The sequence below is a fragment of the Polistes fuscatus genome, unplaced genomic scaffold (genome assembly GCF_010416935.1).
Source record: "Polistes fuscatus isolate 324 unplaced genomic scaffold, CU_Pfus_HIC Scaffold12, whole genome shotgun sequence".
NCBI lineage: Eukaryota > Metazoa > Arthropoda > Insecta > Hymenoptera > Vespidae > Polistes > Polistes fuscatus.
The window spans coordinates 5,668,640-5,692,878 of NW_025113020.1; the positions used below are offsets into that span (position 1 = coordinate 5,668,640).

General features: G+C 27.5%; 4 protein-coding genes across 5 annotated transcripts; 2 read left to right on the forward strand and 2 right to left on the reverse strand.

Moving 5' to 3' along the window:
• Window positions 1-3,227: 3,227 nt before the first annotated feature.
• LOC122513280 lies at window positions 3,228-7,583 on the reverse strand. Of its 2 annotated transcripts, none has more exons than XM_043629559.1 (5): window positions 7,417-7,583; window positions 5,384-5,630; window positions 4,726-4,827; window positions 3,567-3,689; window positions 3,228-3,403 (listed from the first exon to the last, which is right to left on the reverse strand). In XM_043629559.1, the coding sequence occupies exons 2-5, from the start codon at window positions 5,547-5,549 to the stop codon at window positions 3,309-3,311; spliced, it is 486 nt and encodes a 161-aa protein (XP_043485494.1). In that variant the 5' UTR covers window positions 5,550-5,630; window positions 7,417-7,583; the 3' UTR covers window positions 3,228-3,308. The 2 variants fall into 2 exon arrangements, with proteins under 2 accessions (XP_043485494.1, XP_043485493.1); XM_043629558.1 differs by having other exon boundaries at window positions 3,567-3,692.
• Window positions 7,584-10,409: 2,826 nt separating this feature from the next.
• LOC122513229 (uncharacterized protein C14orf119) lies at window positions 10,410-11,946 on the forward strand. The gene is made up of 2 exons (XM_043629496.1): window positions 10,410-10,590; window positions 10,987-11,946. The coding sequence occupies exon 2, from the start codon at window positions 10,995-10,997 to the stop codon at window positions 11,337-11,339; it is 345 nt and encodes a 114-aa protein (XP_043485431.1). The 5' UTR covers window positions 10,410-10,590; window positions 10,987-10,994; the 3' UTR covers window positions 11,340-11,946.
• A 444-nt stretch (window positions 11,947-12,390) lies between these two features.
• On the reverse strand, window positions 12,391-24,233 carry LOC122513215 (protein DDB_G0276689). The gene is made up of 14 exons (XM_043629479.1): window positions 23,856-24,233; window positions 23,630-23,795; window positions 22,518-23,174; window positions 21,068-22,408; window positions 19,051-19,197; window positions 18,245-18,824; window positions 17,891-18,141; window positions 17,271-17,804; window positions 15,955-17,178; window positions 15,376-15,885; window positions 14,933-15,297; window positions 13,268-14,856; window positions 12,641-12,894; window positions 12,391-12,552 (listed from the first exon to the last, which is right to left on the reverse strand). Exons 1-14 carry the CDS (start codon window positions 24,020-24,022, stop codon window positions 12,391-12,393), a joined length of 7,947 nt encoding a protein of 2,648 aa, XP_043485414.1. The 5' UTR covers window positions 24,023-24,233.
• LOC122513417 lies at window positions 19,502-21,054 on the forward strand. Its single transcript, XM_043629754.1, has 2 exons — window positions 19,502-20,711; window positions 20,797-21,054. The coding sequence occupies exons 1-2, from the start codon at window positions 20,353-20,355 to the stop codon at window positions 20,993-20,995; spliced, it is 558 nt and encodes a 185-aa protein (XP_043485689.1). The 5' UTR covers window positions 19,502-20,352; the 3' UTR covers window positions 20,996-21,054.
• Window positions 24,234-24,239: the final 6 nt, after the last annotated feature.

Sequence of the window (24,239 nt, forward strand, 5' to 3'; positions counted from 1 at the left end):
GTGTAATATTATGCAATGAACTCTAAGTTCATCCATGGTTATACGAGCTTGAATATTAAATTGCTTGAGCATTAAATATAAATTAATTTTTTCATAATTCCATATTAGAATCATAAAGAAATAAAAATTAATTTGCAAAAAAAGATATGAGATATCTTATCTTTCTTGCACGTTGAAAATGTCCAATGCAGTTTTCAGGGATGAAGAAAGAAGAGGCTAATGCCGAAGAGGCCCCCACTTAATTGTGGCTGAAGAGGGCAACTACATAGACTATTGAGTTATTTTCAAAGGTTCAACAGCAAGTTAGAACTTTTCGAGAATAGCTTTCTAGTCATATTTTATATTTTATTATATTACATTTTTGCTCGTCATTAATTTGTAGTTGTAATTGGAGATGATGGACCATTCCATCTCCTTGGGACACCAAATTTGTGTCTCTATCGTCTAAAAGATGCATATGTGTTTAGTTAGAGTCAGAAATATTCAAATTTTTGTATTATTAAATTTTAAAGCTTTAATAACGTTCGGTAAATATTACAGTAATTTCTCTTTTCTTGTTTCGTCTTTAAGATTTTTGACTGAGATCGTATTTTATTAAATTTGCAATTTTCCTTTTCTATAAATATTTCATAGTAATTATTAGATATTATTTTTTTTTGGTAATCTAATATTTTTATTTTTCCTTTTTTTATATATATATATTTTATGTAAATGTAAAATTACGCGTTTAAATTCTATTTTATTGCAACGGTAAATAAAGATTTGATAAAAATAAATAGATAATTAAATTGAAAAGTGCATCTCCGAATTGGACGATTTATATGTCAGGCTATTTTATCACTTGATAGTATGATTAATATAATTTTCTTTTTGTTACAGGTGATCATCGTTGGATTCAACATCAAACCTTTTTGATTTTCTTTATTTGAGCACCTTGAATGATTGTCTTTTAAAATATACATATGTTTCAATGCATTTCTGAAGGCATATAAACACTATAAACTCATTAAATATAATTATTTATAATTCTATTACAAATATATCTTCATATATTTGTAGAGATGTACCAAAGATTTAATAACAATAATAAAGATTTTTTTTTAATAATATGTTTTATCGATGAATACATCTATTCGATATCTAAGACCATAGATCTATTTGTAAGTTGATTTCCATAATGATGATTGTGACAAGCGTACGGTTTGTACCATAACTTCAAATGCATTTTTATACTTTTTCCAATAATCTTTATTCAATCAAAAGTAGAATTAACTCGTAGCTAGATATTTTTGCTCAATTTCTCCTGTACTTTGTCAAATAAATCTGGCGACGACATGGATTTATCCGTAAAACTTTTCAATAAAGAACGGTAGTCATCGGTGCAACAACAATTGGCAATAAGTCTGTGTTCTCGGCAACTGTTAGCATGTAAAAATCTACAGTCGGCTAATTTGCACTGATAAGGTAATTCTTGAATGTAAGGATTTGTGCAACAGCACGCATCGTGCAACAATTTCTCACTGCAATAAGGATATATAGAACTATCGCATAGCGGACATTTTTTCCTGGAAAAAAATATTTCAATATGAAAATAAAAATACATACATTGACTGACGATATCGTTGATATAAGAAGATAATAATTTGATAAAAAAGAATGCTTACTTATCTATCGGGGGATACGGACGGTAATAGTTGCCGACCAATGATACATCATAGTACGGTCGCATATTTATTTTAGATTGCAGTGTTAATAAGAACTTAGTTTCTTCTGATGGATTATCTTTTTCATCACTGCTGTAATCCGGGTAATCTGCTTGGAAGGGCACATTTTTAGGAAATAATCATTGAAACCTAAATGTAATATGCACGAATAACTTATAAAATATTATGGAGCAAATGAATTGCATTAAACATATAACACCTCTGTTTATAAATTAATATTAATGTAATTAATTGAATGATATATATAAATCGTATTTCTAAACTAATGAATTATGCTACTTACTTGATGCACCCAACGCATTGTAAGGAAAAATAAATAACGATAAAACCAAAAAATGTGCCATTCTATGTAGTTCCATTGGAAATTATCACCAACAACACCAAACACGACTAACTTTCTCAAAGAAATGAAATGAAATGTTCGGACCGATAGGAGATTCACCTACTCGCGTGTATCCCAAATGCTTTTATGGTGGTATTAAAAGCATCCACTGAGTCCGTTACTTGAAACTGGTTATATGACTTAATCAACGGATGCCTTTAGGTATCCAAGTAGGACGAACGAGATTAAATAAGTGAAATAATATAACAGATGAGAAATGAAATATAAAAGTTAACTATTACTATTATTAGTATTTTAATATACATCCTTGACTGAGATCTTAATTGTAAGCCTAATTTAATTTTGCTTTTTTTTTATAGTTTTTTTTTCTAGGCCATGAATGAAAGTAGGCAAAGGACAAAAGCATTTGCGATAGAAAGTTCGTTAAATTAACATATTATCACGTAGATTCTTCTCCTACCGCTATATCGTACAATTTCAGAAGATTGCCTGTTCTACCCGCGAATCCATTTTATTCTAATTATCATTCGCCATTGATAATAACTCGATGTTAGTTAAAAGAAAATTAAAAATGAATAGGAAGAAACGCGAAACGGTTAGTAATGCAATAACTCATGTGAAAAAGAATTCTTGACTCGTGAATTAGACAAAGAGTCTAATCGATTACAACTTCTTGTATTATCGAAGTATCTCTTCTAGAAATCGTCGTCAATTTTCTTTTTCTTTCTTTTTTTTCTCAAGACGGATGTAACCGAACGAGACAATATAAATTGTGTGACGTAAGCAGGATCGGTCTGATGTATTATATAGTTACTTTACGAATAAGGTTCGCGTGTTGTCATTAACTTAATCCCAGTATTTTTCTATACTTTATCATTATCGTTAAAGTTCTAATCAGTGGTATACGTATATACGTATCTAATCATTCATTATGTCCTTTTTTTTATTCTCAAAATTTTTCATGAAAATTATTGGACTCTATTATCCTACCAGTTTTTCTTTCTCAATCGTTTTATATTTTTAAATCAATTCAAATATAAATCCTTAGAAATATCGATATGAGGAAAGATAAACTTAAAAAAGAACTGGCTTATTTAGTAAAAAATGAAAGAAAGACAGAAAGATACAAATTTGGAAGTATATAATCTAAATGAATATTATTAATCGATGTAAAAATAATTTATTTAAAGAGAGTTACTGTACAAAATATTTGGTAATGTTTTTCTAATAAGATTTTATCGTTATAAGTATAATCCGAGCACCAGTAAAAGTATCGTAAGGAACATTATTAAATTTGCATAATTGCGAGATCCTTGACCAGTTGCTAAATATTTCCCTGAAAAACAAAAGATAAAATGAGTATATTATTTTAAAAATATTCATCGAATAATAGTATACGATAAGTTATGAAATAATATATTAAAAATATTATTATCATTTCTCTTATATAATAATGTATGTATTATTAGTTTTGTTTTTTAATTTTTTTCTAAACTTACACACAGATGCTAAATACGAATGGCAACAACATTCGCGTAATCTTGTATACTCAGCACAGTCTCCAGCCTCTACTTTACATTCTTCTGGTCCCACACGACAACTGTGTTCAACGAAGGGGAACACTTCTGAAACAATGGAAAATTTATGAACTAACAAACCACGAAATAGACATACTTATGGCATACTATTATTCGCTATTGTTTACAAAAAAATCAAATTTTTTTATATTCAGTATAACCTTGATTAACTAGCGTGTTGTAGTTCTTGTTTACAGAAACATAAATATCTATAGGTATGCATATACTGTATGAGATATGTATTGCATTGATAGGTTCCTACACGTGGAGCAGAAAATTGTACATCATGCGTAGAAAAGATATGTAAAAACAAGATATCGAGATAATCAACCGGTTTAGGTAGTGGGTGAATGTGGTCAATTTTCTAGATAAGATAATAAATACTTCCGGTGTTGTATCATTCCGCACGGTTATTTACATTATCGTATTACTACGAAGAAAAATAAGATAAGATGAAAAATGAGACTAAATAAGGTTCAATTGTTTATCTTTTCTCATAAGTTTTAACATACATACAATAAGTTATGTTTTTTATATTATTATTTATAAAAAATGTGTAAAATGAAAAACTGTTAGGATCATAAAATGAGATCCCCAAGTTGTTACCAATATGCACCTTTAAAGTAGTCGCGTCTCTGTTCTTCTCGTTCTCGTAATAGGATATTTATCCTACAATGATAATAATATAATAATAATAATAATAATCTAATGATAGAAATCGTTTTAGAATCGAATCGATTATAAAAATACTCGTAACGAATCGTAAGCTATTGTAAATACAAAAGAAAAACTTGAAATTATTTGAAACTTTAACAGAAGCCATTATTCGAGTTAAGATCACGGGCCGGTAGTAACAATGAAATCGCGTACCTGCACGTACGAACTGCACACGCGGAATACTTAAAATCTTTTAACCATTCGATCGATTCACGATCAATCATTCCGTTTCTTCCTTTTTGCATATTACTTTTTAAATACGTTGTTGACCGGTCACGAGTTTATTTACATCGGATGGTTGATTAATTCTCGCTATTTTTTTTTGCAACAAAAAGCCAGCAAATAAATTATTGAAAACACTTACTATTATAACTACCATCGCAACAGCAATGATCATTGATGACGCTTCCATTTTTACAATAGGTTATCTCTGAATTGGTGCAATGTTTACAGCCTGGGATTGGCCCTGGAATAAAGTCAATTACTATACTATATATACATAGATTTCTGCATGAAAGAACATTTGTTGAAAGTCGTTCAATACACACACAGACAGACAGACAGACAGACAGACACACAGACGAGCACATATATATGCTTACACATACATGAGGCAGGTGCGTTAACGTCAAAGATAGATCTACATTGAGAACAAGGTGATCGTTCAGTTTAAGCAAGAACCCTCAACCACAATTTATCTCTACAATGTTATTCCAAAATGAAAACTATCTTAAGTGTTGGTATTAGAAATAAAAAGAATCTAATTCTAATATTGGGGCCCACTTAGTGTTCTAAATCGACTTCATCAAAGCGAGTTATTCTTGGTTGAAAGATAAATACATATTGGTCTAACCGTATCAAAATTCTCTTGCATGCACTACTTTTTTGTAATATATAGAAGAATAGAAATCTAATGTTGTAACACTCATACTCATGCATTTACTTATACACGCATATTCACATAGGAATAAACACATAGAAATGTGTTTCGGATACTAAAATAAATGTAAATGCTGCTTTACCGGGGAAAATCTCAAGTTTCTTGGCTTCGTTGATCGCATCTTCGTAGAGAACTTCATGTTCGAGAACATATTCGTCATCAGGATGATGGTTAACAACCGTCACTGCTTTAAGATCAGTAAATGTTGTTAGCAAAATAAGAATCGTCAATGTACCAATGTTGCTCATAATAATTTATCTTCTTCCATATCTTCTAAGTCGATTAATTGCACCTTATTTATTACCAATGTTGATAGTTTGTCTTGATTTCTGTTTAAAAAAGTCATATTTATCAATTAGAAATGAATCATTAACGGTATTTAATTATTATGTTAATGCATAATATTTATATTTTGGAACATTTTCTTTATGATTTATTAACATTAACGTTTCGTGTTTTATATAATTTGTTACAAAATAGAAATGTTTTAAATATGGCTATGACAAAAAATTGACCTTCAGAAGGGTCACTCTCGGGACACGTGTCCAACACGAAAGCACGAAAGAGAGAAAAAGAGAGAAAGCACGTTTTGATATCGATTCGTTTTCTTTCGATGAAGGGATGAATCATCCCTTACCACCCACGACTTAATTCAACCACAACCCTCGAGCCCGAGGGAGTGTACTCACTTACTTCGTAAAAGAGACAATTTTCATTGAAATTTGTCAACGTTATATTCGTAAAAAAGAAGATTTTGAATGAAATGTTTTAACAAGAAAAAATATACAAGTCTTGAATTCCATAAGTTATCGTGACTCATTATCGTAATAAGAAAGACACAGACTAACAATAAGAGGAAGAGAACAAAAGAGAGAGAGAAAGACAAAGATGCAATCATTAATTAAAGTCTATTAAAGGGTTCCAAGTGCGAAATAGAAACGTCTTCGTCAAAGTAAATGCACGTATATATATAAGAGTGTACTTTCTTAAAATTCAAATAAATCAATAATTGGTCTTTTATTATTTTTATAAGATTATATTCATTTCTTTCTATTTCTAATATTTTCTTTCTGTTCAGTTAAGTTAAGTTCAAATGTGCGGAACACGTACCGTGAACTTAATTAAGGTATTAAGCACGATGTGGAAAAGACGGAGACGATTTATCCACTTTAGAAATTACGTCACTGCAATACTTGTTCTTGTTTTTTTTATAAAATTCTTTAAAGGAAAAAAGAAAAACTCAAAAGAAGAAGAAAAGAATATTTTCTTAATGTAAAAAAGAAGCGAATACTTCCTCTAACTAAGTAAAACTTTGTCCCAGAAAAAAAAACATCCATTCTCATTAATGAACATTTTACTATTTCCGATATTTTATCTCTCTCTCTTTTCTACACATGTGCATGTGCATGTTTCTTCCTTCAGTGAACAATGAATGTAATCGAGAATGTTTCCACGTAATCATAGCTCTTGTTTATCGAATAAAAATGTTCATCTTGCTTGTATAGTAATCTTTCTCTTTCTCTCTCTCTCTCTCTTTCGTCATTTTTATCAATGACTTCCAACCTTTGACATAATTCTTAATAAAACTTTCTATCTTTTTTTGTCTTCCTATCGGTTTACGAAAACATTAAGAAAAATCAAATCAAAGAAAAAATGAGGAACCATTGCTTAGGCTTATCAAACAGGATTTTTATCTTATTTGTTATTACAATTTGAACAACATACTGAAATCATTTAAATGTAGTTAGATTCGTATAACTTTGAATCAATTATGTGCAATTTATATTTAACGCGTTTATTTTGATATTGAAAAAATTAATGAATTAATTAAACGAAAATTATTAGGCTTACAATTAGATAGTTTCTATGTATACACGTGTATACATATTCCAAATCATTTTAATAGGATCTAAAACAATATCATATTATTTATGTTCAACCATAAGCTACTAAAATTTATGTTAATCTGAGTTATTGCTCATCCAACAAATTTTTAATGAGAAAAGTATGTTTTCACACACTGCTAAGTAATTTTCTCATAAGAAAAAATAAATATGCAGTTTATGACTTTTGGTTGAACATAAAAAATATGTATGGTAATTATAATCAACTCACCATTGTTTCTATTAATTCAAATAAAATAAAATAAACTTAATCACGTATAAATACACACTGTACAGGAGAGAAGAGGACACTTTTAGCGCGTTACAAAAATCAAATACGCATATGCAATATGCATAATATTCAAATTACGTTAAGAAAAAAAAGTCAATCAACAAATAACAAATGCATTTCTTATATTTGTCTTCTTTCAATTAACATTATTTTTAATAAGAAACAAAGTAAGAGATAAATAAATAAATAAATATATTTACAAATTAAAGAAAAACGCACGCCCGTAAAAGGTAATTCAAAGTGAACACATGCAAAAAGGAACACGTGAAAAATGGAAGAAGTCTGCGGCAATTGCCTACACAAAGTGCCCGTCAAAGTCTGCGGACTGAGTTGAACTGAGGGCTGAAGAGTATTAGGCGAGTATTCTTCTACTAGCATACTCGTATATCGTTGTGCGATACCCGTACTACTACTACCAAAATTACTACTACTAACAAATCCCAATCCTACTGTGTATTTCTCTTCAACACACGTAACACCAGGAACATCATCGACGTGACCGGCACAACAGCGACCACCATAAACTACACGTATCGTCATCATTGTCGTCACTGAACGATCTTAAATTCGTACGAAAAGTCTTTTTGCGTAACGATTTGCAATGCATCCTAACGTTTCATTCCGTATGTGTGTGTGTGTGTGTGTATTTATACCAAAAATACACAGAAATAGCGGCATTATCGTCCGAACCAGCTGTTCTACCGAATTTAAAACAACGATTTTGGAATGTTAGGCGAATCTGGGAAAGGAGTTTGTCTAAAAAACAAAAAAAAAAGATTTTAAGTTAAAAAGAGAAAGAGAGAAAAAGAAAGAATATTTTGTAAGAAAAGATTAGATAAAAAGATTACAAGTAAATATTAATTTATTCAAACGAAAAGAAACATTTTTTAATAGTTTCGAAATTCTCTCTCTTCCTCTCTCTTTTTTTCTTTTTCTTTATTTTCTTTTTTATTTTTATTTTTTGCGTTTCTTTCCATCCGGTTTAAGACGAACCCTTCACTTGAACATACATAAGAATAATAACAATGTCTGCTTATCTCTTCGTTTTCCTCCATTTTAGTTCATTCACACGAAATATTAGAAATGTGTGTAGTATGTGTAAATATATATAAAAGGATATTACATATGTGTATATGTATTATCCTTTCGATTCAACAGCTGATACCTGAAGAAACGTACACAAGTTCACGTAGATAGAATAAATGCGTCTTTTTGTATGGAAGTATGTGTTATCCCCTGTGATGCACATTTTAAAAAGGAAAGACACCTGGTGTCAAGGAGTAGGGGAAATAAATGAGACACAAACATTTTCAATGTATTTGTGAAATGTACATACGTAAACATAGGGTGAGACATTGTTACATTAAAGTTTAATCGTAAGATAAATATAAAAATTAATTATGATGCATTTCATATTTTTACGCAAATACGTTGTGTAATAACATTTGTATCTTTTCTTTTTTTTTTTCATTTTTTTTTAGGGTGTGCCATGGAGACAAGCCCTTTTACGGTTCATATAACATTCATTCTCGGTCATGCTCTATAAATAATACATAATACATATATAAATACGCACATATATGATCGATCAATTAATTGAAATCTGATTGTTCAATAAATTCGATTTGTATTTTCCCGCGCATCGACCATTGACTACCCTAATCAATGTTAATACTTTGAACTCTTTAAATAATTGAACAAAATATTTAGAAAATAATTAAATAAATTCAATTAAATAATTATTTTATGTTCTAAAAAAAGAATACTAAATAATTTCTAATTTAGATCGACGCATGTATTTGCGTATGTTTTCTTTAGTTAGGTCTGTTTCACGTTAAATACTTTGCATATAATCGTTTCTAACGTTGAAAAATAACTTTGGAAAAGTACTACTGCTTTCTTTCAACTTCTCTTTGTCACGTTTATTTTACTTTCCATGAAATTCAACAATACAGAGAATAAATTTAACGTAAACGATAACACATGCATAAAAATAAACAAATTCGAATATTTTCGTTTTAATTTATTTTATTATACGATTTAAAATCTATCTATCTATCTAATAATAATAATAATAATAATAAATATCTAGATGGAAAACTTGTATAATAATATATATTTTTATATAAATTTATTTAAACTAATAAATATACTCGGCCGCCATCTGAAAGTTTCTGACGCGTGCGCAATTCAAATCTAAGTATTCTTTTTTCCTTTTCTAGACAACCGAACTTAAATCTAATAAGTTTTTCTTCTTCTTCTTTCTATAATCTTTTTGCAATTATTTATACAGATAGAAAAATATTCGTGTGTTTGATAGATACATTTTTTTTTTTCAAAAACAAACAATATCACGATAAATTGTAATCAACTTTAAAGAATTAAGAATTTCAAAGTTAAAAAAAAACAACGAAAGTGTTGCACTTTTTGTTTATCGTGTCATATCAATTGGACATTGAAATAAACGCGAAGATGAGTTCTTCAGGAGGAGGAGGTATTAGTGTCAAAGTATTACAAAATAATCAAAATATTTACGAGGATTCTTGCGAATATTCTGATATTAATGATTTAAATGACGTAACTTTCAATATACGAACAATGCAAAAGAAGATCAATGAATTCTTAACTCAACTTTTAGAACAAAATGTATCGACCGATAACAAAAGTAATAATAATATTATTAAACAAATTATCTTTTTTGTTTTAAATATTTTTTATAATTATTATTTCTTTTAATTTTTTCTAATTGTTATTTTGTATAAATTTAAGGTCACATGGTTGTGTCGGATGATACAGATTCAAACACAACCACTGATGAAGATGTTGAACTTGAGGTGAAAAAATGCAAGTTAATAAAATAGATAGAAATAATATTAATAATAATAATAATGACCTATATATAAACATAAATATAAAAATACAAATGTTTATTTTTATTCAAATATAATAATAATTTATTTAGTCCATCCTTCATTAGCTTTACCCTACCGTGGAATACGTAACCTTTATCTTTCTACTTAGTCTGATAAATCATCCATTTATACGGATCACTCAAATTACTACTACAAATACAGAGTTAAAAACGTAAAAAAAAGAAACGTTTACATATTACTGGTAATATTTCTTATTAAGAAATAATATGTTTTTCGATTGAAATCAGTTTTCAATTAGTCTGATTTATTTCTATTGTGTTTTATCGTTCATAACCTATGGAAATGTGAATGTTTACAAACAAATGCAATGTCAATGCAATACACTAACTCTGATATTTGTTTTTTTTTATTAATTTTGTATTATTATTATTATTATTATTATTATTATTATTATTATTAGTAGTAGTAGTAGTAGTAGTAGTAGTAGTAGTAGTAGTAGTAGTAATCGTAGTAGTAGTAGTAGTAGTAGTAGTAGTAGTAGTAGTAGTAGTGGTAATAGTAGTAGTAATATTATAATTATTATAAGTGTTATATATTGATGATATTACCTGACAAAGATATTTAATAACATTTTCAGAATTAAATATGACTACATCACTATCAAATGAATCCCAAATGAGATACGTAATAGGATGGTTCAGAGAATGGTCAGAAATGCAGAGAGGAGATTTCTTAGAAATATTATTGGAACAATGCGGTCCACCAGGTTTAGTTAATGGATTAGTACCGGGAATAGAAAACATGAGTTGTAAAGAAGGTTCCGATAGACCTCCAAGCTTATTTCAATGTAGAGTAAAATTGTTCAGAGAATGGAGCCAAAATTGGTCTCAACAGGAGAAAGATTCAGTGGTTTCTTCAATTAAAAGTTTTGATGTTAGATTTGCTGGAAATTATGAACAAAGGTTATCCTCATTGATGGAAGATAATTAAAGGAGACCTGTCATTGTGTTCGAGTTAAATTAATTTCAAGTATTAAGCACGTAGAAAAGGAATTTTGATATTCAAATGAAATACTAGAGAGAGAGAGATAAAAAGAGTTTATTTATGAGTATTGTACTATCGAATAATCATCAGAACTTAAACGGTAAACTATATGAATAGCGAAAGGGAATATTCATGTGATATTTTTTATTCTAAGTTTACTAATTCATCGTCCATAATCTTCGCATCGAATTATTATATAGGAAAACAATATTATTATTATTCATGAAAGTGAATTTATTATGTTTTTATAATATGCGAATTTTTAACTAAAGAATTTTCACTTTCAATGCGCTTACTGCATCGGTACAATTTTTTACAAATAATTATAACTGTATATTTTTTGTCATGAAACATATTTATGAACAATCTGTCTATGAGAGTTACAAGAAAAAAAAACGATACCGTTTTATCCATAATTAATGATAATCATTTTTAATTTATAAATTACGATCTTGGAATAATCCATTGTTATAGATATAAATATATATTCCATATTGTCAGTATTTATATTGCATGTATTTGGATGTGCGTCTCATTAAATATATCAAGAAAATATATATCTTTTTTTTTAAATAAACTTTAATGAATTGTTTGAAACAACAAAAGCTTCAAATATACACAGTCAACTTCATTGTTGTTCTTATTAGTAATATTATTATTATTATTATTATTATTATTATTATTATTATTATTATTATTATTATTATTATTATTATTATTATTATTATTATTATTATTTATGGAAAAACCCTTAATTTAATTAACGTACAAATAATATAATATACATTTAATCATTTTCTTATATTTATAAAATACTCTTATATAATATTTAAAAATATAATTATTATAGTTACAGTTATTTAAATTACATACAATGCAACAAATAATTAGTATACACAAATACAAATTCATATCGTCTCGACTTACCATTAAATGTAATCGTAAGAAATAACATTTCATTACGATTATAATTAATTGTACATTTTATATAATCCCTCTACTGTAAACGTTGTAACCATTTAGTACAAATATTTTTAATGGCAGTTTGTCCAAGACGATCAGACTCTTTTAAGATCTTCCTTATGTCTTGAGCTCTTGAATATTTAACCGCAAGAAGATATGCAGCTTTTAATTGTTTACTTTCAATGTATGCACTTATCTGAAAAGAAAATGTAAAAGGACATATTAAAATAATCTTTATAATTGATAATAAGAAAGATTGAATGAAGAAAAATCTTTTCTCTTACTTTAAGTTCTATATCCGTTATTAATCTTATTAGTACATCTATCTGATCTTTTACTACTTGTTCAGAATGATTGTAGGAATGCTGAAGCATTAATTTTATACAATGCGTGAGTACATGATCACAAATAACATGCGTGTTAGATACTCCAGAATTACTATAACATTTTATTAATTGTTCCACAGCACTAACATTATTTTTTAGAGCTAAAACGTGTCCAGCCAAAGAGTACACTTTTTGTGCCGTAAGATTGTAATCTACAACAGAAATGATATATAAAATATTATATTATAATTACAGTAATCCCTTCATTTATACGGGTAATTGGTTTAACAAAAAACAATGGGTTTATGCATATACAGGGTAATTACTATAACATTTTATTAATTGTTCCACAGCACTAACATTATTTTTTAGAGCTAAAAACGTGTCCAGCCAAAGAGTACACTTTTTGTGCCGTAAGATTGTAATCTACAACAGAAATGATATATAAAATATTATTATTATAATTACAGTAAATCCTTCATTTATACGGGTAATTGGTTTAACAAAAACAATGGGTTTATGCATATACAGGGTGTCCTATAATTGATGGTACACCCTGTATATTCTACAAAATTAAATAATAACCTTGCATAATTCTAAATGCTATGCCAAATCCTTCTTCGATGTCGCGTCCACAGAGTATGGCTAAAACAGCTAAGTGTGTCTTTTGTTGTAGATTACCAAATAAAGTAGGTAATTCTGAATTAGACGTAGAATCACTTTCTATATCCGGAAAAAGGCTTAAAAATTCATTCGGTGATCTTCCTTCTTTTTCTGCATTTCCTAAAAACTTAGCTATTTCCATTTGTCTACTTATCGTATTAATATGTTTATCTATTTCGGAAGGCTCCATTTCCATAATAAAAACATCATGATTGCTATAGTAGGAACTTGTACTCTTTCTTCTCTTTTTACTAAAACCTCCTACAGTTAATTCAGATTCTAAATGTTTTTGCGCATCGATCAAGAGATGCGCTCTATTGCACAAATCTGTATAAGTTGTAGCTTGATTTGTATAAAAGCGAATACATGTCATGGATGCTCTTATACAGTCTTTCATAAAAAGTTGAAGCTGATATAAAATATAGAAGGATTGTTTCTTCTCTAAACAATGGCAAACATATATTAAATATCTTTTCCATAATAATAAACTTGGATCTTTGGTTTTCATAGTCTCTTGTAATTTCTCAGCATTGCCTGTTTTTAAGCAATGCGTATAAACGGCGGTGAAAAATAATTCTGGTTCTAAATTATTTTCTAAAATATAGTCAAGACACATGTTGAATTCTTTATGCTTCAAATAGAATTCTAATATCGAATTATAACTTCCATAAGTAAGTAAATAATACAGACTTTCCTTGTAATAAATGTTTTCTTCAAAAGTATGTACGTGCTTGATCGTTAATTGTCCTTGACTGATAGCTTTTAAATTATTAATAACAGATAATATTTCTGGCATTCCATCTGTCTTCTGATAAGAATAATTTATGTAATAATTGTTTGTATTTAAATTATCTAATATTTGTAAAATTTCTGTTAGCAATGGTGGATCCTTTATCGGACGACTTTTAACGCATTCAATTTTCTTTTGATTAGGTGAATTTTTTTCTTCCAACGCATATAACTTTGTTCTTTTAGAAATAATTTTAGCTTCATTTACATTTTCCATGTTTTTGGAAGTTAATTCCTTTGGATAAGGCAAAACTTCACAACCGTCGATATCATCTTGAACGATTTTGTCAAGACAATGAAGAAATTTCTCTCGTGCTTGTTCAAAATATCCTATTTTTAAACAAGCTTTACCCCAAGCTGCCCATACGCCTTGTGTATCCAATCCTGATTTGGTACTAACATCTAATGCCAATGTCCATTGTTCTTTTTCTGTGAGTAAATCTCTTAATTTTCTCAAAGCATGTTCATCCATGTCATTCGAAGGTATAAGTGACAAACAATCGGAATGAAGAAGAGTTGTAATTAGATCTATTTGTGATAGAAAACGATCACAGTGAGCTAATCCTGTATTAAAACCTAATTTAGCGCATTTCACTTTAGCAGCAACTAATAATGATTTTATCATTTTGATAATAACAACATGATCTACTTCGGGATTCACTTTGCCATCATTAACTGGATATAACAATTGTTTCATTTCATCACAACGATCAAGTAGAAAACTGTATTAACATAATTATTATATTACTCTATAAATATATCTTATTATTTCAATTTATATAAAACATTAATAAATACCTTGTGTATGCTTTGTGATCAGAATGTAAATTCAGAATAGCTAAACATAATGAAATACTAGGAGCGTATTCGAATGAAAATTCTTCTCTAATAGTTTTATTATGCGCTTCATCTCTTGTCAACCTCCAATAATCTAATGTTTCACTATTTGGCGTAGATACTCCTCCTTGTGACATATTCATTTGTAAAGTAGTCTGATGTTTACAATCCTCGCAAACACGTACAGGTACAGAACTTGGATATCCAGGAACTTGCATACGACTTTGAGAACAAACTGCACAAACCACACGACCACATCTACGGCAATGATGTCTTCTATTAAACATTGAGAATATCACTGTTTGACAACAGCTACATTCTCTGGCCTGCAATCATTTTTTATAAATAACATTGATATTAGGTATAAATCATTTTCTATATTATTCTATTTAAAAAAAAAATACTTTGTCATTAGGAATCCATTCTTCTTTTGTAGGTACTTTAGTAGGCATGATAAATTCATTAGTTTCATTTTCCGAACTAGACTCCTGTATACTTTTTGATTTATTATCGATAACATCACGTAGTAAAGAAACTCTAAAGTCTAATGCTTTCTTACTATAAAACCTTATAGTCTTATCAAATTCAGTTATTGATATACCTGTATCTTGCAAATTTGCACAGACTACACTTAATATTTTTTGAAGAGTTTCGAATTTACAATTCATTAATAATTGTTCTAACATTAAAAGGGGATCTTTTATAAGATGAATGTACAATGATCTTTCTTTTTCTTTCAGTTCTTTTAGAATATCTATACTGATCAAAGTCCTTTTATATTTAATGATTTCTGTTTTTTTGCAATGTTGTAAGAAATAATTAACGAGGAAAGATAGTGCGCTGGTAGATTCAACTTTTTTAAGTACAGCTTTACATAATTTCATTGCATGATTAAGTGGTAACGATTGAAGAAGCTGAAACAAAAATTGATCTTGTAAATAAGAACTTAATAATTTGTATATATCGTGATTATTTTTGTCTACCTTCAAAGCTTGTTTAAAATCTTGTTTCTCATTTTTTAATAAACCGATGAAGAAATCTTGTGCAACAGAGGATTGTGCTTCTAATGTAAAAGATTGACACTCCAACCATTCTAAACATAATTCAAATTTGTCAGCGCTGATCAACGATTGTATTATATCAAATGGATCAATTTTATTGGTACAGTATGCCACATCGTACCACATATTATTATTTTCATTTCCACAATATGGTAACATTTTACGGAAAATACTTATTCTGCGTAATATTTCATTCATTTGTAGTTTACAATGTAAAGGTAATTTGTTACTATCCGAATGATTAAGTGTATGAATTAAAATGCACTCGCATACATAAGCCTGCCATTTGCTAATATTATTTAATATTATTTGGGCTAATGTATGTATGTCATTAATTTGATATAAATATTCTAATATTTTTAATGGATTTATCGTATTTTCTTGTTCAGATGTTAAACAACTTAAAACTCTATCCTTAAAGTGTTGTACTTCAAAAGTTTTTACAATATTATTATCCGATAGAGAATCTATAACGTTCAAACAGTTTTCCCATTTTTTATTATCCCAGGATTCTTTAAACCAATTCCATAATTTATTTGTTGGTACTGTTTCGTGAATACCAGTATAAGTTTCATTTTCGTTGAAGAAAAATTTCAATTGGCTTATCCAAGACGAATTCAACAAATTCTCCAAACATGCGATACGTTGTAAATTATTATAACTTCTATCTAAAATAGATGGACGTTTGTTTTGCATTTTTTGTACTAAATAAGAAAGTATCCAACTATGACCTTCCAAATATTGTAACAAATTATCTTTAATCAATAGCTTTTCACGAATAAATACTTCCTCGTCTTTATCAGTTTGACAAATTTGTATAGAAAGTCGATAACTGTCTTCATATTTTAATAATATTTCATAAGAGTAATGGGCTGATTTATATTCGATCATCACATCTTCTTTATTTTTGAATTGGAAATAATTGTTTATAGAAAATGTATTTTCTTTCCAATTACTAGCATGTTCATTTTGTTTATCCAAATGCAACAAATTCTCATATTGTTCTACGAGATGTGGTAATATTATTTTTGTTTCTTCTTTTAATTTGTTAACATTATCAATATGATAATTCTTTTTTAAATAATAATCCAAATATTCCTTTGCTGCTTCGTTTAAGTTCTCACTTAATGTGGTCGATTCAAAAACCTATATAATAATATTATAAATTAAAACACACATATATAAATAATAATTAATTGAACAGCATTAAAAGAAAAATAAAAGTATTAAATACTTACGCGTATTCGTGGTGTTTCGTTATATTCATTAGCCATGGCAAAAATAACTCTTGGATCGTGAACTAAATCTAAATCTTGCCATGCTGGCTCATTAAGTTCTGTTATTGGTGATAATGATATTTCATTTAATGAAAAACTGCTTAGCAATTTAGAACGAAGAGTATAAAGTGTTACAAATCCTAAATCACCGATAATGTAACCAATGGACATCAAGGAAACTGTATGTTTTAAAATATTGAAAGAAGAATTGTTTGCCCAAATAAGTAACATTGTATGTATGAACATTACGTTCCAAGTATTTAAAAAAAATGTCAATGTCTCATCTCCGACAGATAATTCGCTAAGATCCAACATTGCAAGACGTGATGTTTTCTTCAATATAGTTTGAATATTACCATGTTTTGAAAGATCATTCAAACATGAATAAGATAAATTAGATTTAACTGAGCTTAAAGTGTGTAACGCTTGTAAAAGTTCCATCAGTATCTCTGAAATACATTGATTCGGACTACTCGATACAGAATTTCTTGAATCCTATTAAACATGCAATTGAAAAAAGAATATAATTAATAAAGTTTACTAATGATAATCTTAGGTATTTTTATATCATTCATACTTACAGATGCATCAAAATTTCCATTTAGTATTATGCATCCGGAATTAATATCATCTTTTTCGGATTTCTTATTATGATAATATGGAAATATCGGAGAAGTACTTATAAGAATGTTGTACACTAAATTAACTTTTAATTTTGTAGCAATTTGTTCAAGATTTTCGGGTTCAACATTTTTATTAAAAAGATGATAACTAAAATACCTGTGAAGAGGGATATTTAACAATCTCGTTGATGTTAACAATTCTGTATTATCTAAAATAAATAAAAAAAAAAGACAAACATTAATTAAATTAATATTATGTATAAAGTATTTACTTGTATAACAATTAAAAAGAAATAAGACAATTATTTTTACCTGTATTATTAGGAGCAATTGATTTCAAGTGTTGCAAATGGTATTGTAAATTTAATAAATAACTTTTATCATTATTGCAACTTGTTATTAATTTTTGTATTATTTTTAATTCATTAAATTCTTTGCTATTTTTAACATGTTCTTTATCAACTATTTGTCTTTGTGATATTTTAAATTCATTATATCCGGTCATAATATTTGTCCATAATTCATTCTTTTCTTTCCAATCTTTGACGGATAATGGAATTGTAACGTTACATAATAAATTAGTCACAGGTATATCTTTCTTATTCTCATGCAATAACTGAAATATTTGATTAAACAAATGACTATGTTCAGTGTTATTCAATGATTTGCATAATGTAACATATTTCATAGCAACATCACAAAAACTCTGGGAAATTGGATAAGTTTTTCCCATAGTTAAGGCTAAATCCAAGACGCTTAAAGTCAATATCTTGTTGTTATTAACTTTTGCTTTCAACATTCTCATATGTGCTTCTTGCGAAGCAATAAATGTTTCAAGTTGATTAGTATATCTGGAAGAATGCATAGCTTCTTGTGCAACTAATCTTATGGTCTGTAAAAATGATAATACTATTTGTAATAAGATCAAACAATAATATCGTTTTATAAAATAAAATATAAGAATTATACATAATAGTTGAAATAAACAGGGCGGTAAAAAGAAAGCAGATTATTTTGTGTACATCTAATATGTTGTCAATATATTCGTTATAATCTCAGACACCCTGCATATATATGATAAAAGTAAAAAATATTATCGTACAAAATATTTATATTACCTCCAATGTAGTAGATTTGATATTTGTTTTGGAAATATTAGCTTTAATTGAAGGATTTATTGAATTTAATATTTCTTGTTTAAAATTTAACAGTACTTGTGAAAATTGAATTTCGCTATCCAGCGCAGTATTTTTCATATTGAACATCTGTTTAAACAATAAAGAAGATATTAATGTTACATGATTATCAAAGTTCAAATGTTAATTGATAATTTTAATTAAATAAAGACATATGGAAAGAACAGTTATTATTGTAGGAATAATAAGTTGTTATATTTTGAATAACACAGCTTTTGATGATGTTAAGTGTATTAAATTTGTATAACAATATTATAATTGAATATTTGATTTAAGAGATATTATTTATATTTGTATTATATATTGTATAGGTAAATTTAAAGGATGAAGAAATATTAGAAATAAGTCCATACGATAATTATTATGACGATAAAAATGAAAATGAAATGATCAAAGTCGCTGATATTTTTAATCCAGAAATATTAAAAAAAGATAAAGATAAATATAAACCTCTACATTCTTACGTAAAACAATATAATCAACATGTCGCTAAAAGCAAAATACAGATACCTGATACTTTTCCCTATTCTAAACCGAATAAAGCAGAAATAATAAATTTACTTCAAGAAGAGGAACCATATATCGCTGGATTTAAAAATCAATTAAATAAAGTATAAACATTGGTTTTTTAAACTATACTTTAAATGTAAGAGACGTGCTATAATACATACAAAATTATTATACTATTTACTAGTATTATTCAGAAATTTCAACAAAACAGAACATCAAATTGTCACCAAGAAGAAAAAATATTTTCAATTTAATGAAACTAACACGTGATTCGACATCATCGTTTGGTAAGCAGATTATAACAGTTAAGTTAAAGTTATCATTTCCAGTATCTAAGACAAAGCGACATACAAGGTGTCCTATAACTGGTGATCATAGTTATTCATTAAAAATCATTCCCTATTTGTTTATATCACCAGTTACAGGACATTTTGTATATATTTATAGAATTATTTACAAATGTATAGAAAACGAAAAAGTCATCAGGCTTAAACATAATGAACTAAATTATGATAATATACCTGAAGATTATAGAAAATTGGATTTACGACAAAACTCTGTAAGGAAAAATTGTAACATTCTTAAGATAATAATATGATATAAAATAAATTGTATTTTTTAAATATACAGAGGAAAAGTTATCAAGAAGAGAAATCACCTCTGTTAATTATAAGCGCAGAAGAAATTAACAAATATATAGATTTAAGTACAGCTATGGAAGATACAACAGAGTCTACAGATAAAAACGACTATGACTATGTTGCACTTAAAATGGATTACGAACAGCAATTGAAAAAACATAAAAATATAAGCGACAAATTAAAGTATACCTATGCAGAAGACGAAATGACTAAGAAACCATTTGAAGGAATTATTACTTCAAATGATACAAAATATTGTACTAACAAAGATATGAAATCTTTTGGTATTAAAGCTATCAAATGTTTAATTTACAATTATCAACATGTTAAAGACACAACGGAAGCAAAGGAAACATTATCAAAAATATGGCTGATTATTAAAGTATGGCTATGCATTTATGTATGCATTGCGATTCCATGTTGGTGCCAAAGAGGAAATGATTTATTTTATATATGCCAAATTATTTGAAGGAGTAAATGAATAATTAATATTTTATATATGTTCTTTTTATATAACAGGATGGTGTTGCTGTTGGTTCCGTTGTAAAATTTGCTTTCCGAGAGAAAGAATAATATTTGTTAAACGATATTATACACAAAATCCACCAGGTATTTTAATACCAAAACTTAATAAAAAGAAACCTATTAAATACGAACCATCAGAATTTGAACAAGACATGCATGAAAAGCTTGAAACTGCGATAAAAAATATATAATAAGAATATATAAAAATTGAATAAAACATAAGTAATAATGTGTTAGTTCAAATAAATAAATAGAAAACGTACCTCTATAACTTCTTGAGCTTTAACATGATCATTTTTCCACAAAGATTGGATGACTAAACTTTCTTTAGATGATAACATTAAATTAATAAGTAATATCGGCTGATCTGTATCTTTTGTAATGAAATTATTTGAAATAGTTCTATTCTTTGATCGGTTCCATTCATTAGTATTACTAAAAATAATATCTGCTTCGGAACTGCTATCTGTCTTTATTTTGGTATCTTCCGAATCGCTGCTATGATTTTGATAAAAAACAACATCGTTGAATCTCTCTTGCGGATATGTTATATTTTCCTTTAATAAGGTATTAGGATTTATTTCACAGGTATAACTTTCGGGTAAGCCTACGTTTTTAATAAAATAAGAATTTGTATGAAGATCCAATCTCCATTTTGCATCAGCCAACAATTTGACTAAATTAGATATTCTTGGAGTTAATTCTTTTAATTCTTCCATATACGTGGGATCACTTCTGAATTTTCTTATTTCGATCTCCATATGTGTAATACTATTTTTCAAGTAATATAATAATTCTCTAACGGCATATTTATTAGAAATAAAATTAATATTATTGTGTTTGTTTGATCTATGAGTAAACGCTAGCTTTTCGTTTGGCACAGCATTCTGATCTTGCAATTTATTTTCATTGTTACAAAAATCGCCGTAACTTAAGAAAAGAAAAGAAAATATATTTTCCATTGTCTCCAATCTTAATGTAAATGGATATAAGGTATTTAAATATGATTCCATGTCGAGTAAAAATTTTGTGATATTTGAATACTTCTCATTGTAATTTTTACAAAGTAAAATTCCTTTTAATGCATTTGCCATACTGCAATAGGCTTGAAAAATATTTTCAGGTTCTCCAGTTCGTTGTAATAATTCTTTGATTTGATTATGATCTATTTCATGGATATTTGTAGCTTCTTTTAATAAATAAAGTACTGTACAATTTTCCAGAAGATACAATAGATGCTTTAATGGTATTGCATGTACAATACTCGCTAATTCTATACCATTTTGTATTTCTTCTTTAACTTTCGGACTTTTTAAATTCAAAATCCATTTAATAATTTCAATATGTATCTTCAACGTGGTATTTAATTTATGAAAAGTATGATCATTAAAAATACTAAGATTACAATTCTTTAATACAAATTTCATTACTTCAAATACGATTGTATTGTCTGTCCAGTTTTGTAAGTCTTCGTTATCTTCTTCCGAACAATGATTTAAAAATTTTAATAACAAAACAATCCAAAAGTGTTTTAATGAAGTACATGACAATATCATTGAAACTTCATTAAAATTATCGGTTGTTAAGAAAATGTAACATATATTCTAACAAGAAACAAAGAAAGAACAAAATTATTATAACGACTGGAAACAAATATCAAACAATTAAACTTTTGTTACAATTAATTAATAAAAAAAAGCTATTTAAACTTACTAGGATATCTGTTAACCAATGTGATTTTTGTGTCATTATTCTCCTAAGTATTTCCATTTCATTTAAAATCATAATATCATCGTCATTTTTATATTTAAATATGTCGTTGCATATTCTAATGGCATCTTCTACAGTAGTACCAGACTTCGAATGCCCATTTAATTCATTCATACATAAATTCCATTCATTGATAAAGGTCATATCTTTTCTAGAATATAACGCCAATTCTATATCCTTAATATTATCTGTTATCGATACAATAGGACATAGCCATTTAAAAAATTCAGTCTTTTTAGATTCAGTTAAGATCATTTTTGATAAGATGCATACAAATCTTCCCAAATATTCATTACTAATCGTTATTTTATCTCGAATTAAAGACGATTCATCGTCGTTCTTATTCACAAGAGAGCTTTCATTAGGTATCATAAATTCCATTATTTCTTTTAATGAAATCAAATAAAAATCTAATAATCCATTAGGAAAAATGGAAATACTGAATGAATATAAGCAACACATATTTATAATATTGCAAGCTATTATAGGATTATTTATTAAATATCTTTTTAAATACGATAAAGTCGATTGGGAAAAGTCATTAAATGTATCGTTAGAAGAATCTTTTGTATTTACATTAGAACAATATAGTAATAGTTCCTAGAAAAAAATATATAATTAGTAAATATTTAATAAGTAGTCATAGATAAGTATCCGATCATTATAAGAACCATTCATTTATCAAATCGATTAACTCAGAAAAAAATATTCGATATACATTGTTATAATTTATGTTGTAATTTATGTTGTAATTTGTTATCGAACGGTTATCAAAATTGTTCTCATTTACAAGGAGAGAGCCAAGATAACAGGACAGTAATTTTTAAAAAATTCTAAACAGTTGTAAGGACCATACATTGTGCAAGTTATAAGACCCAATACTCAACCGTTTCCAAGAAAACAAAGGGAAAATGCATTCTTATATACCAGTTCATTTCATGTTAGAAGCAAAAATAAATTTGTTTGTTTGTTAATTTTATTATAATCATTTTAGTAAAATTCTAAGATTAGAATTAATAGCTTTGACTTTTGAATGGTTCATAGTGTTAACGAACCTCTATCACGCGTTGAGGCATATCATCAATCAAATCAAAAGCGACTTGAAAATCAATGCTATTTAAATTTGTTGGAATATTTTCATTATAAGAGAATTTGTCAGGGAAAAGTTTACATAATAATAAATATTCAATCCATCTATAATTATTTTCCTTTTTCATGTCACTAAAATAATGATGAAGATTAATTATTATATATGTACTTATTTCTTTCTTTGTTACTTACACATCAATTTTAATGACAGATTTAAAATCTGTATTCTGAATCATCTCTGTACTTTGTTCAGAACAAATGTTATGATAATTATATGTTCGAAATACTTCGTATGCTGTATACCATAATTTCGATGAAATACATTTCTGTACTTCAAACACTTCCATCTCTTTTGACATTATATTGAAAATTAAATATTACACTTAACTTTTTATAATCACTTCTATATCTAATACATTCAATAAATTATTATATAGATCATGAAATGTATACCTTACTTTAACACTGTAAGGCAAAACATAAACTGATCATCATTATAAATTACTCCAAATCTTTAAATGTTAGATAAATTATTTACAAATTTAATCGTTCTCAATAAATGGCGTTACTATTGTT